The 16,743-nt window shown below is 39.2% G+C and overlaps 1 protein-coding gene across 1 annotated transcript in view; it reads right to left on the bottom strand.

Annotated features, from left to right (window-relative positions):
- The window catches only part of LOC127579365 (transmembrane protein 132C-like), a 751,467-nt gene that overhangs the window by 429,377 nt on the left and 305,347 nt on the right, over positions 1-16,743 (bottom strand). Inside the window, exon 3 of the mRNA XM_052032114.1 lies at positions 10,068-10,214. Coding sequence (XP_051888074.1) covers positions 10,068-10,214 — 147 coding nt within the window. The remainder of the gene's footprint in view (positions 1-10,067; positions 10,215-16,743) is intronic.

Here is a 16,743-nt window from a genome sequence, read left to right as displayed (position 1 = left end):
ACTCTACACCAAAAAATGTTAGGAACTCAAACTTCAAAGGATTAGACACAAATTGGTTATTTCATTCTCTAGTTTCTGATTGGTTCTTATATCAGAAAGTTCAAACTTGCACAGCCAGATCAGAGCAAACATTCTCTCTTATTTATTGCTATAACTAATCATTATTAAAGGCAGCTCAGTCTGTTGTTAATTTCACAAAGAGACTTGAATCAATAATATGGAGAACAGGAATTAAAATTCTAGGTGCCTGAAATTTGTGAAGCAAGATGTATGTAATGACACATAGATTTGGGGAATAGAAAATCACCTTAATTCCCAGTGCCATAAAACTAGCAATCTCAGAGCTTGGTGTTTGTGGAGAAAAAAAACTGAGTTCACATGATAACAAAGAAAAAAATCAATTCTGTTTGATTTTGAAGCTCTTGCGAGTTAAGGGTTTTTTTGTATTATGTATCAGCATCTATTCACAGTGGATAAATAGCCATAATGGGAAAAGATACATGATGATAAGCAACAGACAAGCACACCCAGTTTGTTCACACACACACACACACACAAGCATTATACACTCTTTCAGTGAGCAATGTCAGTGCAAATTTTATATTGTACATAATCAGATATCAGAGTTAAGTTAATATTTCCTTATCCTCAATATTCATCCAGCCGAACGAGAGTGAGAAGCTTCTGTACACCCTGAAAACACTACAGGTCTCCACCAAATCCCATACCACATTAAATGTCTTGCATCCAACCTACACAGAACTAGGTGTTCTTTTAAATTATAGATACTATGGTTTTCTGATTGGAAAGAGTCAGTCACTGTTACGTTTCATCTTAGCTTTTTATCCAACACCTTTTAGATTTTCTCCCACATACAGCAGTGTTAGTCATCCTCACAAACAGTGCAAGTGTTAGGTTTTTAAGTGGACATGCACTGCCCAATACACAATAGTGGAACACTGGGTGTGAAAATGCTGCTCCCAGGTGATCATTCATATGCAATCCACATGTTCCTTGCAATATTCTCAAAGATAAAATAGGCAAAGATTTGGTTGTGAGGCTGGATAGCATTGAACTGTTTATTTCCACAGGAGTAAACACACAAGACCAACAACTCTAATCAGTCTTGCCTGCTTCAATCAGTCTTGCTTATACTCACACAAGAACACAAAATGACAAGGTTTCCTGCATCAGTGGAGCACCTTGCTTAAATTAAGCATAATAAATTCTAACTGCTTTCCTGCATTTTAACCATCTAAATCTCGTGAATGCAGATTTCTTGTTACAAAAAGGCTGGCAGTGGATCTTTACCTTTGTGTTATCAGTGACTGTCACTGCTCAACAATGTTACTTAGCTCCCAGGACCTGGGACTTCACAAAACGATAAGATGTAGTGCTTTCTCAATTACACAGACAGATGAAGTGATTTTCTTTTGTTATAGTCTGGGGTAACATCTTATTAACCAGGTTTTGCTGTTATAATGATGAAGAAACTTCCAGTGTTTTGCCACTGTTACATGGTGAAACTGACAGCAGCACCGGGATTTCCACACCAAGTTAGTTTAAGCTGGAAATCCCAAAGTTGTTGTCTCTGACACAAACCTCTTTCCGAGGATGTATTGATTTGCAGTCTTTTCTAGTATAACCAGTAGTTTGGCAGAAATTTCAGGTACTAATAAATTTCAAGGTCCTGGGCATCAACATCTCAGAGGATCTTTCCTGGGCCAAAAACATTGATGCGATCACGAAGAAGGCACGCCAGCGGCTCTACTTCATTAGGAGTTTGAGGAGATTTGGTATGTCACCAAAGACTCTTGCAAATTTCTACAGATGTATGGTGGAAAGCATCCTGACTGATTGCATCACAGCCTGGTATGGATCCTCTAATGCACAGGATTGCAAGTGGCTGCAGAGGGTTATAGACTCAGCCAGTTCCATCATGGGCACAACCCTCCCCAGAAACGAGGACATCTTCAAGAGGCAGTGCCTCAAGAAGGCGGCATCCACCATTAAGGACCCTCACCATTCAGGACATGCCTTCTTCGCGTCACTCCCATCAGGAAGGAGGTACAGGAGCCTGAAGACCCAAACTCAACAATTCAGGAACAGCTTCTTCCCCTCTGCCATCAGATTTCCAAATGATCCGTGAACCCATGAACACTAGCTCATTATTCCTTATTTTTGCACCATTTATTTATTTTTGTAATTTATAGATTTTTGTCTTTGCGTTGTACTGCTGCCGCAAAACAACAAATTTCACGCCATACGTCAGTGATAATAAATCTGATTCTGGTTCGGAATTATTGTTGTAAAATACTCTGATGTTGCCCTTTTGACATGGCATTTACCAAGCCATAATTACTGCTTAAGAAGCTCCCTGGCCCTAAGTAGACTGTGGATTTTAATATACTCAGATGAGTATTTCAAAATATGTTTTAAAATAACTTACATATTAACAAGGAGACCCAAGAGACTGCAGATGGTGGAATCCGGAACAACAGACAACCTGCTGGTAGAACACAATGGGTCAAGCAGTATCTGTGGAGGGAAAGGAACTGTCAAAATTTCAGGTTGAAACCCTGCATCTAGACTCACGCAGGGTCCTGATGTAGAGTTTCAACCTGAAACATCGACAATTCCTTTCCTTCCACAGATGCTACTCAACATGCTGAGTTCGTCTAGAAAACTGTTTGCTGCTTTACATTTTAATAAGTTTGTTATTTCAACTTCTCTCTCACCTTATGTCTTTAATCAAATCTTTACTTTGCACTCTGTAAAATGTGTGAAATATTCACTAAAAATTGTATTTTTCCTTCCCAGTTTACTACCTGAGAAAATACACAAGATGCATAATAAGACTATTGAACAGTTCCCTAGTACAATAAGATGAACTCTTGACTTCACAATCTACCTCGTTATGACCTTGCACCTTATTGTCTACCTGCACTGCACTTTCTCTGTAGCTGTTACACTTTATTCTGCTTTCTGTTATTGTTTTACCCTGTACTACCTTAACACACTGTGTAATGAATTGATGTGTATGAATGGTATGCAAGACAAGTTTTTCACTGTATTTCTGTACATGTGACAATAATAAACCAATTCCAATTTCAAGATGATTGGCTGTTTAGCCAGCTAGGTAACAACTGGTTCCTCAACACCAGGGATCCCCCCACGTTGAAAAATACCCTTTGACGTCACCCAGATTGAAAAAAGGGAAGGAGATGCCAAAGGATTCAATATATTTTTCGGGTCAGCTTTCCTTGATATTAGTTGCAAGTACCATTACTTCACACTTGACCACAGAATTCAGACCATTATTTTTTGGCTCATTGCTTATGAGACAAATTAACGAATATAGTACTTTCCCAGTCATCATTGTGGAGTAAAAAGTGGCTAAAATATTCTCTAGTGTAATAGCAATGGTAATTTAGAAATGTATCCTGTGAGGATACAGTAAAATGAATTGTTACAGTACTTCAAAATTCTGATAATATCACAAATAAAAGGTGGATGTGGATATCACATTGCAACAAAAGATCCAGAGTGATCGAAAATCATTACATTCAAATACTTTACATGAAATGTCATCTTCTTCCTCAAGTTAAAAAGACTTGGATTTCAGAACCCACTTTCTGTTCATCAATTAGGGTCAGCTTGAATTATAAAGATTTACAGATACCATAGTAAGGAATCTGCAAGCAAATTCCATGGTGTTGAAAGTGTTAATGTATCTCCAAGATTAGTGGCAAATATTAAAGGTCCACAGAATCAGTCAAGCTCTGGTAATGAAAGCACCCGACACAGATAGCGCTATTCCAGCCCAACCACCATGGATAAAGCAAAGCCCACATAACATTTCACTCAACGCCAGTATGAAACTTGAGAAACATCTGTGTAATGACAAGCTTATCATTCAGATCCTCATCATCCAATAGATTTTGATGAATCTGGATTCATAGCTAACATTCTAATGCTTGTTGCACACTTACACCTTGATGATTATGTTACTGGAATCATAAGCAAGAGGTCTGGATTAAGTATCTGGAGGCATGCATTCAAAACATCACAACTGGAAAACTTAATTTGTTAAATAGATCTAGAATTAAAATAGTATTAATTATGGTGACCATTAAATTACCAGAGTGTTATAAGTACCCACCTAATTAACTTACATCCTTTTGGAAAAGAAGCCCACCTTCCTGCTCTGAATGATATGTGACTCCAGGTACTCAGTATTATGGCTGACTTTTCATTGCCTATGAAATGGCCAGGCAAGCCACTCAGATTAAGAGTAATCAGGGATGGCCAAGAAATACTCAACTTGCCATACTCACCGCTCACATTCTGCCAGCTATTTACAACAGTTGCCACGTCACCCAAATAGTGTAGCACCTACTGTTACACTGCTCACCAAGTGGAGCTAACCAAAAGGGAAGCAACCACTCTGCATATCCTAACCGCCAGAGTTGTTTTTTATCGGCACACTTGTTGCCAAGGCCATGATCACTCTGGAGATGAAAATCATCAAAGATTACAGTATTCCTCATTCTCATTTCCCACCTCCACTCATTCAAAATTCTCCTCTGATTCACACACTTCAGATCAAATGTTTATTTTGTGGTGGCCTTTATTTTTGCAGATGGTCTTTGCCAGCTGGGCACTGAGTGCAATTTCTTTCAGTTGTAATTTTTCACATCAAGCCTGCAAAGTGGCGTGCAAGGAGTGAATGCACTCAGTACCATAAAAAAGCCTACAGCCCTCTTTCCATCTGCTGACCAGCCTGGAAACAAGAGTCACAGTGACCTCTAAATACAAAGATGGACAGCAAGCTGTGGGATTTTGTAAATACCTCCAAGCTCCCAATGAGTGACAAGCCAAACACATAAAATTTTTCACCACAGTCATCTTGACAGCCCTTGGCAGTGGCTTGCTCTGAGGCTGCAAGCAAGTGGTAGCACTCAATGTGCAGTCATCTCAAATATCTTTCCTTACTGAGGTCAAGGTGGGAAAATTCCTCCCTGAACACAATGAGGGGATTTGGCTTCCAGACGGGGACCTTTCTTTCCTTCCTCTCCCCCCCACCCCCCTTCCTGCAGCATCTCCTGGTCTGCTGTCCCTCTGCTCATGTCCAGTTGTGCTGTATTCTAGTGAGAATGCCCACTAGTGCATGGATGCTGGTCCATGCAACTCATAACATAACAATTGCTATTAATTTCTTTGCAAGGACCCAATGAGGCAATCTACCCTCTCATACCTGAAGTTCTGACAAGAAATTTGATTCTTTAACTGTATCTGTCAGAATTGGCCCTGTGTTCCTGATGATTCATGGCAGTCAACAAAAAGTCCTTCAGCAACAGGGTATGATTCTTCCCTATAAGCTTTCGCAACTTGAAGCAATGAAAGAATGCACCGAAGAGTGGAAGCATCACAGCAAGGGCCAGAAGAAATCAACCAGCAACTTTCTTAGCATGTTGGCATAAGCACCACGGGTGCTGTTAACACGTTTTGGCATTGTGATCTGACTGCCCTGCATGGATTTTTACTGTACATCAATCTTGCCCTCATCAACATGGCGCCTGCTCCAATTCAGCTTGCTGCTGTGCACATGCTTTGCAGAATCCATTATTGAGTTTTAAGAAAATATGCAACACACTCTAAAAATGGGTGCCATCAGTCTCAAATTTCTTGTTGAATGAATGTAAAATAATCATTTGATTAGGTGACTTCTTACTTCTCTCAAATGTAAACAGCCATTTTTATAAATAAAAGTAGCTGTCATTTTTCTTGATGCTGACCAATCAGTTCAGCATTATGCCTATATGGAAAAGACATAACCTTCCTCTTATACATAACTTGCTGCAGTGATTCAACAGGGGTGTTGATGCACTAGGCCAATTCCAAGAAGCAAATATACTACAAAGAACCAACAATCTTGTCAGATCCTCAGGTATATAAGGGTGAAATGGCCTTTGGGACCCTTGTGAAAAAAAACTAACAGCAAGTATTGTGTTATAGACATAGTACAACAAATGTTTCCTCTCTTAGGATATTAATCTGTGGTTCAACAGCTTTACATCAAAGAATACAAAAATGTCATATTACTGTTAGCAGTAAGTACATCTACAGAATGATTGATGGTAGGAGGTAGAATAAACGTCTGCATTTGAGTGACTGAAATATGTACACATGCCAGTTTAAAACCTGAAACCCATCAATTTTCATAATGCATACAGACTACCTTGGAATATAATCTGACAGGATAATGACTTTGGCAACACAGGGAATGGGCCCCAGATGAGCAGAAGCTTTGGAATAAAAGCCAGGGGAAATGCAAAAACTAGCTGAGCAGACGATCCAGGAAACAATCTGTGCCTGGCTGACACCAGTCTGTTGGAAAGTAATTCTTTGAAATTCTTTATCCAGTTTGTCTACAGGCTGAGCATTTGCAACATACTTAACGCTCCCTGATACTGAACAGACTATGTCTTAATTTCATGGCACATGTCATTTACATATTCTGATGAATGGCCTGTTTACTGGCAGAAGCCTATACCTACAAATAAGAGATTACGGAGAGATCTGCAGTTCACCGTTTGGCTGCCAGCCTTAGGGTTTCCTGGCTTCTGTTGAGTTAAGGCTTGATGACCCAACAGGAGGTTGAAAGAGAAAGGTTGAGATTAACCTTTAAGAAACTCCTGCAATACTGACCAACTTCCTCACATCTGAGAACCATCCATTTAGAAAGCACAAGGAGTTGGATTTGATATCCCAACTATAAAGAAACCATACCTATGCACTACAGTGCCGAATGAAGCAAAAATAAAAGCATTGTAACCAAATCCAACCGACTTCAAATGCACAAATCACAGTTGAGGGAAAATCAGAAACAAAACTACAAATGCTGAAAATCTGAAATCAAAACAGGTTTGCAGCATTTTCTGTTTTTATCACAGTTGAAGGAGCTGGGAATGCATTCACACATTCTCCTTCCCCCTCATCTTTTGTGGACGCACTGGATGAAAATAAGAAACTCAAAGAAAGTTCAATCCTGTCAACAATGACAGGCATTAGGGGAGGCTGGTGGTGGGACAGAGTGGAGTCACACTGCTTCTTAGGAACTGGCTGACTGAGATCTGCTAGCAATCAAGAAAATGTTGAATGCACACTGACACCCACCCCTTATTTGTCACAGTAAATCTCTGGTATAATCGCTATTTAAAACTAATCCACATCCCAGGATATAATGTCTTTATCACGAATATACAAAATTCAGGAAAGGTCCTTGAAGAACACAGAAGTTTATCCACAGTACCAGAGAACAAAGCCCAAATATCAACTTCCACACAGCACTTGAGACATTATTGGCATCAAATTCTGGGTCTCAACTTCCCCACTCCTTCCACCTGGATGGGAAGTTACTGAACCTAAACATGGAATTGGGTAATTGGGAGCAAGGGAAGGACCAGACTAATATTGCAGCATCAGATAACCCCAATAGTGTCAGTAGCATCACTGGAGGGGAACAGTTTAATCAGCATGTGTGGATCTAGGGGAACATTTGTAGGCTTTGAATGCTTGATTCCATATCATTCAATCAGAACTTCAACTCCATTCCTCAGCAAGTTGAGAAAATAAAAATAAATAATCTCACATGTTCATACCATAATTCGACATTTGCAAGACAGTTCTCTGAAACTAGCCAGTTCTTCTTTGATAATATTTCTGTAAAACTCAAGAACCATAAAGAGTTTCTGATAATGGTGCAAGTTGGAAATAAAACAGGAATTCAGCTAATAGAAAGCTTGATCTCAGAGCCACACACTGCAGTGAAACAGTCTATTCACAGTAAGCAAAATCTAGTAATTTTTACAATTTTATGAAGCTGGTGTGAAAAGTATTCACACAGGGAAACATGTCAATGAATTCCATATAGGCAACCCAAAACTTTCTAAAAATATAATCAAAAATGTTCTTTGCTGGATGGCATATAAGTAAATCCTGTTTGCTACTGAAAGCTACCACAAAAACCTCTTTTGAAAGGAAGACTGGTACTTTTAAAAGCTGTCTGCTAAAAGCTTTGAATAATATGATTAAAGCCTTCACTTTTCCACATGTCTTGTAAATCAAGAAAATTACACCTGTCACAGTAGCTTAACATTTTTAACACTATTTTTGTGATCTAGGTAAGCTATTAAAATACACAAAGACACCACAAATGAAGTTAATTAACACTGTGGTCTGTAACTCAAGTGACAACATCTTCTAAGTTCAACTTTCAGATTTATATAATTAAAGGATTCACAAAGCACCAATGGATTTAAATGCAAATTCTGCTTAAATGTATACGAAACTGGGAACATTCGCCAATATGTCTACTTGCAGGAGTTAAGCCTGACTTCAAAAGAATCTGGGGCAAGTCTGTTAAGAGCTGGATCTGGCATGAAACAATTTAAAGGCGTGTCATGCATAATGAGATGCTACATCACACAGACTCATCACATGACCAATCCCACTCTGAATCACAGTCAGTGCAGATCAGTAATAACATCTCCTCCTCACTGACAATCAACACAGGCGCACCTCAAGGATGTGTGCCTAGCCCACTGCTCTACTCTCTCTACACTCATTACAGTGTGGCTAGGCACAGCTCAAACGGCATCTATAAATTCACCAATGACACCACTGTTGTTGGCAGAATCTCAGATGGCAACAAGGAGACATACAGGAGTGGTGTCATCGGTGAATTGGCTGTTTGAGTGGTGTCGCAACAACAACCTCGTTCATACTCAACGTCAGCAAGACCAAGGTACTGATTGTGGACAAGGGAAAGTCGGGAGAACACACACCGGTCCTCTTTGAGGGGTCAGCGGTGGAAAGGGTGAGCAGCTTCAAGTTCCTGGGCATCAACATCTCAGAGGATCTATCCTGGGCCAAACACATTGATGCAATCACGAAGAAGGCACACCTACTTCATTAGAAGTTTGAGGAGATTTGGTATGTCACCAAAGACTCTTGCAATTTTGTCCAGATGCAAGGTAGAGAGCATTCTGACTGGTTGCATCCCCATCTTGAGGCTGCAGAAGGTTGTAGACTCAGCCAGCTCCATCAGGGGTACAACACTCCCCACTATCGAGGACATCTTCAAGAGGCAGTGCCTCAAGAAGGTGGCATCCATCACTAAGGACCCTCACCATCTGGGACATGTCCTCTTCTCATTACAACCATCAGGGAGGAGGTACAGGAGCCTGAAGACCCACACTCAACTTTCTAGGAACAGCTTCTTCCCCTCCACCATCAGATTTCTGAACGGTCCATGAACCCATAAACACTACCTCGTTATTCCTCTTTTGCACTATTTTATTTATTTTTTGGTAACTTATAGTAATCTTTATGTCTTGCACTGCACTGCTGCCACAAAACAACAAATTTCACAACATATGTGTGATAATAAACCTGATTCTGATTCTGAATGCTATTGGAGACAAACCTGTGACAAGCAAGATGAAGAATGGAGCTCTGTTCTTGTATTTCACTTTCATACCTAGCACGTTCAGGTAAGACAGATTACAGGTTGGATACTTCTTATTAAACCCAACAGCAATACAGCATTCCATTTATCAAGTTTTAGGTGAACAACCTGCTCAGTTTCATTCATCCATCAGAGGGAGATCTGCCACTTAATGTTAAACTTTGGGTATCCATATGCCAGAGACTCATCACCTTTAAGAATGCCCAAGCTAAGTCCACTTAGGATCTTTGTAGCCAGGATGGACTTGAACCAAGCTGAAAATATAGTACTCTGATTCATTGCACAACTTAATTCCTGGTGGTTGCTTTGAATAAGTTACCACACCTAAAGTTAAATACTTTAGGAAGCATTGATGAACACAGGACATCAAAATTACTTAGTAACTCATTGTTACAATGAATATTAAGCGAAGCACTTAAAGCACCCCAAGTACAATACTGGGCTCATGCAATAGAACAGAATCAATGGCTCTGATATTTGCAACTGTTGGCTGATTTTTGTAGTAATACAATAGAAGTTTCTCATGATTTCCTACCTGTTATTGGAAGCATCGAGTTTCCTCTGGCAAGTAACAGTTGCAACGGAGTGTTTCCCACCATTTCCCATCTCCTGTTTAACTTCCCACAAGGTTGGAATGCTGGGTCTTATATCAACAATGTTCACACCTTTTTTGGCTTTCGCCCTGTTGGGGATAAAACGTACAAAGAACCTTTACTAAGTGAATTTATTCTGTCCTACAAATCTGAAACAGTAGAACAATGTGAGCATCTACAGAAACCCTTAGCATCTTTTTATGGGGCTGCTTTACAGAAGTAAAACAGAGAAAAAATGATGTGCATAACACAACAACAATTATTTAATAACTTGATAAACGAGATAGAATTTATTTTACCTTAGAGTAGTTTTTCTTGCACAAGTCAAACTTATGGAAAAAAGTCAGGGAAGTGTATTCCTCAAGCTGAAATCAAAGTTACTGTTGGGACACTGCTCTGTTCCCAAATTGAAATAATGAACATGGCAAATTTACATCATTCTGCCCATTGAACTACTTGTTTTAGACACACAGGGGTTAACACCAAATTTATTACAATGATAAAATACATAAATGATTCACTACAGCTTTCTAAATCAGTTTTAGTGACTAAAATCAGGTTAATGGACATGACACCCTGATTAATGATATTTATTTATGCTCATTAACCTATTTTCATTTTTATTAGTTAAAATGACAGATTACCAATCTGAAATATATCAAGGATTTCTTCTTCATGCAACAAAAGAAAAACAATTATGTTCGTTTATACTGCCAATTGTAAGTTTCATACTAAATTAGATTTTTTGAAGGATAATGGTTAAGATATGCCTTCTACTGCCAGGGTACCAATAAAAAACTATTTCAAATGGAACAGTGCCTTTTGAATTCCATGCGTTTTTTTTAAACAGGTGTTAAAGATTTTAAAAATGTGATTTAAGCTTGATGTTAAATTCCCTGCCCTTTCATATTGATTTGGTTATTTTATGCAGATTCATGAAAGATTTTCTGATGTGATTATACAAACGAGTTTGAGTCAAAAAGTAAGCTATGACTTTTCTTCTAAAAAACAGCTAACTAACTGCACACAAAGCGAAATCTTTATTCTGTAAATTCAAAGCAGCCAACAGTTTCTCGAAGATCCAAAACATTATATTGTGCAGTATTAACCTGAAACGAGCACTATGAGTAAACTGGTGCTTTTTTAAAGTTAATCATGAGCAGGGAACACTTGAGTGTTCACGAGTTAAATGATGCTGTAACATGTGTAAGTTCCTTCATCTGGCTGTAGACTGCACAATCAACATCCTTTTAATCCAAATTATAAATAGAAAATGCTGGAGATACTCAGCAAGTCTGGCAGCATCTCTGGAGAGGAAACAGAGAAAAAGAGTTAAAGTTTTAGGACAGTAACTTTTCACCAGAAATGAAAGGCTCCGATGGAAGGTGATCGACCTGCAACATTAACTCTGTTTCTCTCTGCACAGATGCTGCCTCATAGCTGGGTATCTGCAGTATTTTCTGTTTTTATTTCAGATTTGCAGCATCTGCAGTTTTTTTTATTCTTCATGTTCTGAGAAATATGATGTCCTAATGTATCAATGCATTGTCAGCCTCTTGTGTCTCACTTCATTTACCTTAACAGCCTATCAATCTATTCCACCCAGCATAAGACTCAATAAATATTTGAAGTTCCAAGATGGATCACACCCTTGTTTGGCAGCTCTTCTTAACAGGAAACTCATTTAAAACCAGTTCTAATAATCCAACAAAGTGAAGCCAGAATTGTGTTCTCTTGGTCTTTCACAGGAAGGAGTTGATGTTATTGGACTTATATGCTCAGCTCCACATCATAACAAAAATATGTCCCCTTTGTGGTTTATGCACTAATAGAGGAAAATGGGAAACAGTGGTGGTTGTTTGAGATTTCCACTCCATTTAAACGGTTTCCTTTGCCAATCAGGTCTGGAAGTCGGCAAAAGAACATTAACAGAACTATGCCTCCTGCTGATGCCAGCTTGGTTATTTACCTTGAAAAACCAGCCATGGAGAATGTTAGTTCCGGAAGCTACCTCTCTAACACACTGTGCAGTAATCATAGCAAGAGATGGTGAAAAAACAGGAATGTATGAAATGTGTGTTAACCATGAAGTTCAACATGATGCGTTGTGGGCCTAGGTGGTAAATTTGAATTTGGAAGACAGTGTAATGCAGATGATGCTGAATCATCTGCTCACAATACATTTTCCTTAACCTTAATTTCCATTGCACTCAGTAGAAATTATAAGAGATGTACAACAAGTGGCTGATCCAGTAGTAATCATCTTCCACAATTACCAAAGCAATATTACTACCCATACCTATAAAGCCTTAGGTTGAACTTTATGGATGGCTGACACAAGGGCAAGAGGCTTATGCCTGTGCTTCTGATCCTCTGCAACTGATGTCCACCCTGTTCATAGCAGTGCTGGTGACATTCTAGGGACTGAGTTAATCTGGGTGCTAAATGCATGTTCATCTCTTCATAACTTCATCTACAGACAAGAGAGGCAGCATTCACTTTTATCATCCATTTCTTGCCATGGTTGCAGCACAGTGTGGCAGGGAGGAGGGCTACACAGCAGTTACTCTCCACTCGATGCCTTTCAGCCCTCTATTAGTACCAATTAACATTTAACATGCAAAGCTTAATTTTGACTCCTCTATCAGTTTGTCCAAATATCAACAAGACACAGAGAATCCAGAGAAAAAACAAACTGCTGGAGGAACTCACTGGGTCAAGCAGCATCTGTTGAGGGAAAGGAATTGTCCGTGTTTCAGGTTCAGATCCTACATCAGGACTTTTTGATACTTGGTCACAGTGATCAAAATCTGTTGCATTATTTCAGTTAAATGTCCAGCCAGAATTTGATTGAGGCATGAACTTCTCTGTAACTGCATGAATCAAGTTCAGGCATTTTTAACGATGAGGCATTGAGGAAAGTAATAGGTAACCAAGTTCCTCAGCAACTTGTCATCAAATAATTATGTATGTAAGGCCTGGTCTGGAATATGAGATCTGTGGCTGCTGTCAAGGTGTCATTAGGCACTTCAGAAGGTTTTCATTAGCAGAATATGAATAATATGCTCATTGTTAAATCCAGGGTGATATTTCCATTTCCTGCACGGGCATTTTTGAATATTAGCTCAAATTAGATTGTTTGGTGCTTCAGGTGAAACCAGGGGTATTTTTTCCAAATTATTCCTGTTGGCTCCTGTCCAACAATCAACATTGTCGGCTGGAACCTTCACTGGGGGTCCCCTAATCTCACACCATATCCTTGGCAGAAATTCAGAGAAAGAGCATGAGCAAATGTTTAAGCTATTTCTTCAGAGTTTTCCATTGTTGTAATAAATTCTAGCTTCTCTCCCTGTAAAGCAGAATTGACAAAAATCTAACATTTGATCGAAATGATTAAACTAAATGATGGCACTGAAGTCTTACCAGATGATGAAAGAACTCATCCAATGTATTTTCCATCCACTGAATTGGAAAACAAGGTTTAGGGAATATATCTGTCTGAAACAAAGAACTGCTAACAACCTCAGTGACTGAGGTGAATGAAATTCATCACAGTTTGCAGGCAAACACTTGCTGTACTCTGCCTCGGTGTATAATAGGCAGAAAGGCTGGTAGGTATTGTTTGAAGTGCTGAAGAGGTCATACCAAACATTTAAATTAAGGTTTTATTGTTCAGATGGGTTAGAGAGTGAAGATTTTATTTTAAGAACTATTATCTTACCAATGGAGTGAAATTCACTTTTCAAAAATAAATTCCATCTGTGCACTGGAGCGAGATGGAAAATTTCTGTGGGAAAACACTGACTCGTCTGGGAATCAGATTTATATTTTGTCAGTCATAGTACTCCATCAAGGTGAAGAAGATTCTGTGAGGAAAAGTTGAAGTGCTTCTCATCCATTTTCCAATAGAGTTAGGGACTTTCTATACATTTTGAAATGGAAGGAATTCATCAATTTTAATACAATAAATATATTTAAAGCATTTATTTATTGCCATCTTACAGAAATATATACCTTCTGTCATTTGATGTTGGATTAATGTCATTACTTTTACCATCATGTTCAACACTGAAGATAGGGAGGTCATGACCTGTATATACTTGGACCAATCACTTTAATAAAGGACTTTTATTGTCACTACACTAAGAATGCTGGGTTAAGCCTGCCTCCATTGCATTTTGCTTTCTCAAGGGAAAAGTCCTTTCAGATTTGCTCATGTGTTGTTATTCTGAATAGTTCAATTCTTGAACCAAGATGTCACTATTGAAAATTTGACATTTAAGCACATTTTATTGGCAAACTCATGACGTTCTGGAGCACTGATAATAGCAATGAGATTCTTTGAAATGATTTGCATCATCAGAAGTAAATAACTACAAGTGTTCTTCAGCGCCCCTGTCCCAGGGCACCAATGCTCAAGACGAGAGGGCATGGCTTTAAGGTTATGGGTGGGAGGTTCAGGGGAGATGTCAGGGGGAGGTTTTTCACCCAGAGAGTGGTTGGTGCATGGAATGCACTGCCTGGGGTGGTGGTGGAGGCAGATACATTGGACAGGTTCAAGAGTTTGTTGGATAGGCATAAGGAGGAATGTGAGATAGAGGGATATGCGGGAGGAAAGGGTTAGATAGTGTGAGGGTGGTTTGATGGACAGCACAACATGGTGGGCCGAAGGGCCTGTTTTGTGCTGTGTGGTTCTATGGTTCTATGGTTTTTGTTCACTGGCACTGGGCAGAATATGATGTTTGATCCTATACTCTATTAGTTACCTACCTGAGATCATATAATAATTAATATGATTTTCCATAAATGTAGATATTTAAATCTGATGAAAATCAGAAATGATCCCAAGATCATCTAAAAATATTCCTTCATATTTCTAGAAGAAATAATATGTAGCGGTTAGCGTAACGCTTTACAGCGCCAGCGACCCAGGTTCAATTCCAACCACTGTCTGTAAGGAGTTTGTACGTTCTCCCCGTGTCTGCATGGGTTTCCTCCGGGTGCGTCAGTTTCCTCCCACATTCCAAAGATGTACGGGTTAGGAAATTGTGGACATGCTATACTGGTGCCAGAAGAGTGGTGACACTTGCGGGCTGCCCCCAGAACACTCTACACAAAAGATGCACTTCACTGCGTGTTTCGATGTACATGTGACTAATAAAGATATCTTATCTTATCTCATCTTACTGAAGGAGATTCAGACTGGAGACTGGGGAAAATATGCCCATTCAGTTGAATAACTATTCATGTTGAATAACTATTTGGCTGCCAGAGAGAAGAAAAGTTGCCTTCCGAATGCTGCAATCCACAAGAGTCCCATCTTAAAAACCACATTCATAAGCAGCAAATTTGCTTTGTAATAGAATTATAACGCCACTGAACGAGTCCCTTTACTTCAATAGATGTCCTCTTTTGTGACTATGTCAATGTCAGCAGCTCAGCCTCAAGTAACCCTCTAAGGAAGACTTCATTAATAAATAACAGATGGCTAGCTAAAAGGGCATGTCAGTAAACTGAAATAATAATTTGTAAATTTCTGTCTTTAAAACATCTGCGGTTCCCAACAGTCGGCATGTAACCACAGTCCAAGTCAGCTGGGTGTGATCGCCTAATCTCCTATCAGGAGCACTTGCCAGGAGACCAAAGGCAAATGTAGTTGGTGCAGAAAGCAAATACGTATTGAGGAACATGACCCCCAGACTGAGGATAAATGCCAGCAAGTTCAATCATTGTATACTGGTCTGAAATATGGTTGCATTGTGCTGCAGAACAGACACATAGCCATATTGATTATATGGCTCTGCGCTCTGCAGAGGTGATCATCCCAGGTTGCCAGGAAGAATTCCAGAAATTCAGAAGGTGTCAATGTTTTCCCATCAGCTCAAGTGTATAGCTTTTAGTTATTTCCTTAACTGTATCTGACAGTGCTGTAAATAGACAACTTGATTTCGGCAGACTGCTACAGGAAATGCAAGAGGAGGGAGCTCTTTGAGCAAGGATTCAATTGATCAGATTTGATCTATACAGTATGTTGTGGATAGAACTACTGTTTTCCTATTCTACAACAGTGAATAAACTTCAAAAGTGCTTCACTGGCTGTGAACTACTGAGGTGGCAAAAACCTTTCTTCTATTCAATCTTGGATGAAGAACCACCCCACAAAATAATTTGGATTGATGGGAATTTAGTACTTCCCAATCCTACATCAAATTGAACCTTGTTTCAATTAATAATTATAAATAAGAAAACAAGAAATAGGATGGGAAGATGGCTCTGTGTAACCGTGAGCCTGTTCAATCATTCACTTACTTCACAACTGACTCCATTTATTATTACTGTCCACTTTTGCACCCAATCCCCATATCCCTATTCTTCAGATTATCAATCTATCAATTTTTGCCTTGAATTAACTCAATAACTAAACATCTACAACTCTCTGGGACAAAGAATTCCAAAACTATATTTATCCAAAATTAGTCCCCCTGGGCTCATAATAATCCCTCCAACATGAAATACTTTTGACACATCCAACTTTCAGTGCTGAGCAAATTACACTGAACAGATTGGCAAACAGGAGTTGAATTGGAGAATAAATTGTTCTCATTTCACAGCGATTCA

The sequence above is a fragment of the Pristis pectinata genome, chromosome 17, assembly GCF_009764475.1.
Source record: "Pristis pectinata isolate sPriPec2 chromosome 17, sPriPec2.1.pri, whole genome shotgun sequence".
Lineage (NCBI taxonomy): Eukaryota > Metazoa > Chordata > Chondrichthyes > Rhinopristiformes > Pristidae > Pristis > Pristis pectinata.
The sequence above is the reverse complement of the archived record's forward strand: the minus strand, read 5'-3'. Positions and strand labels throughout refer to the sequence as shown.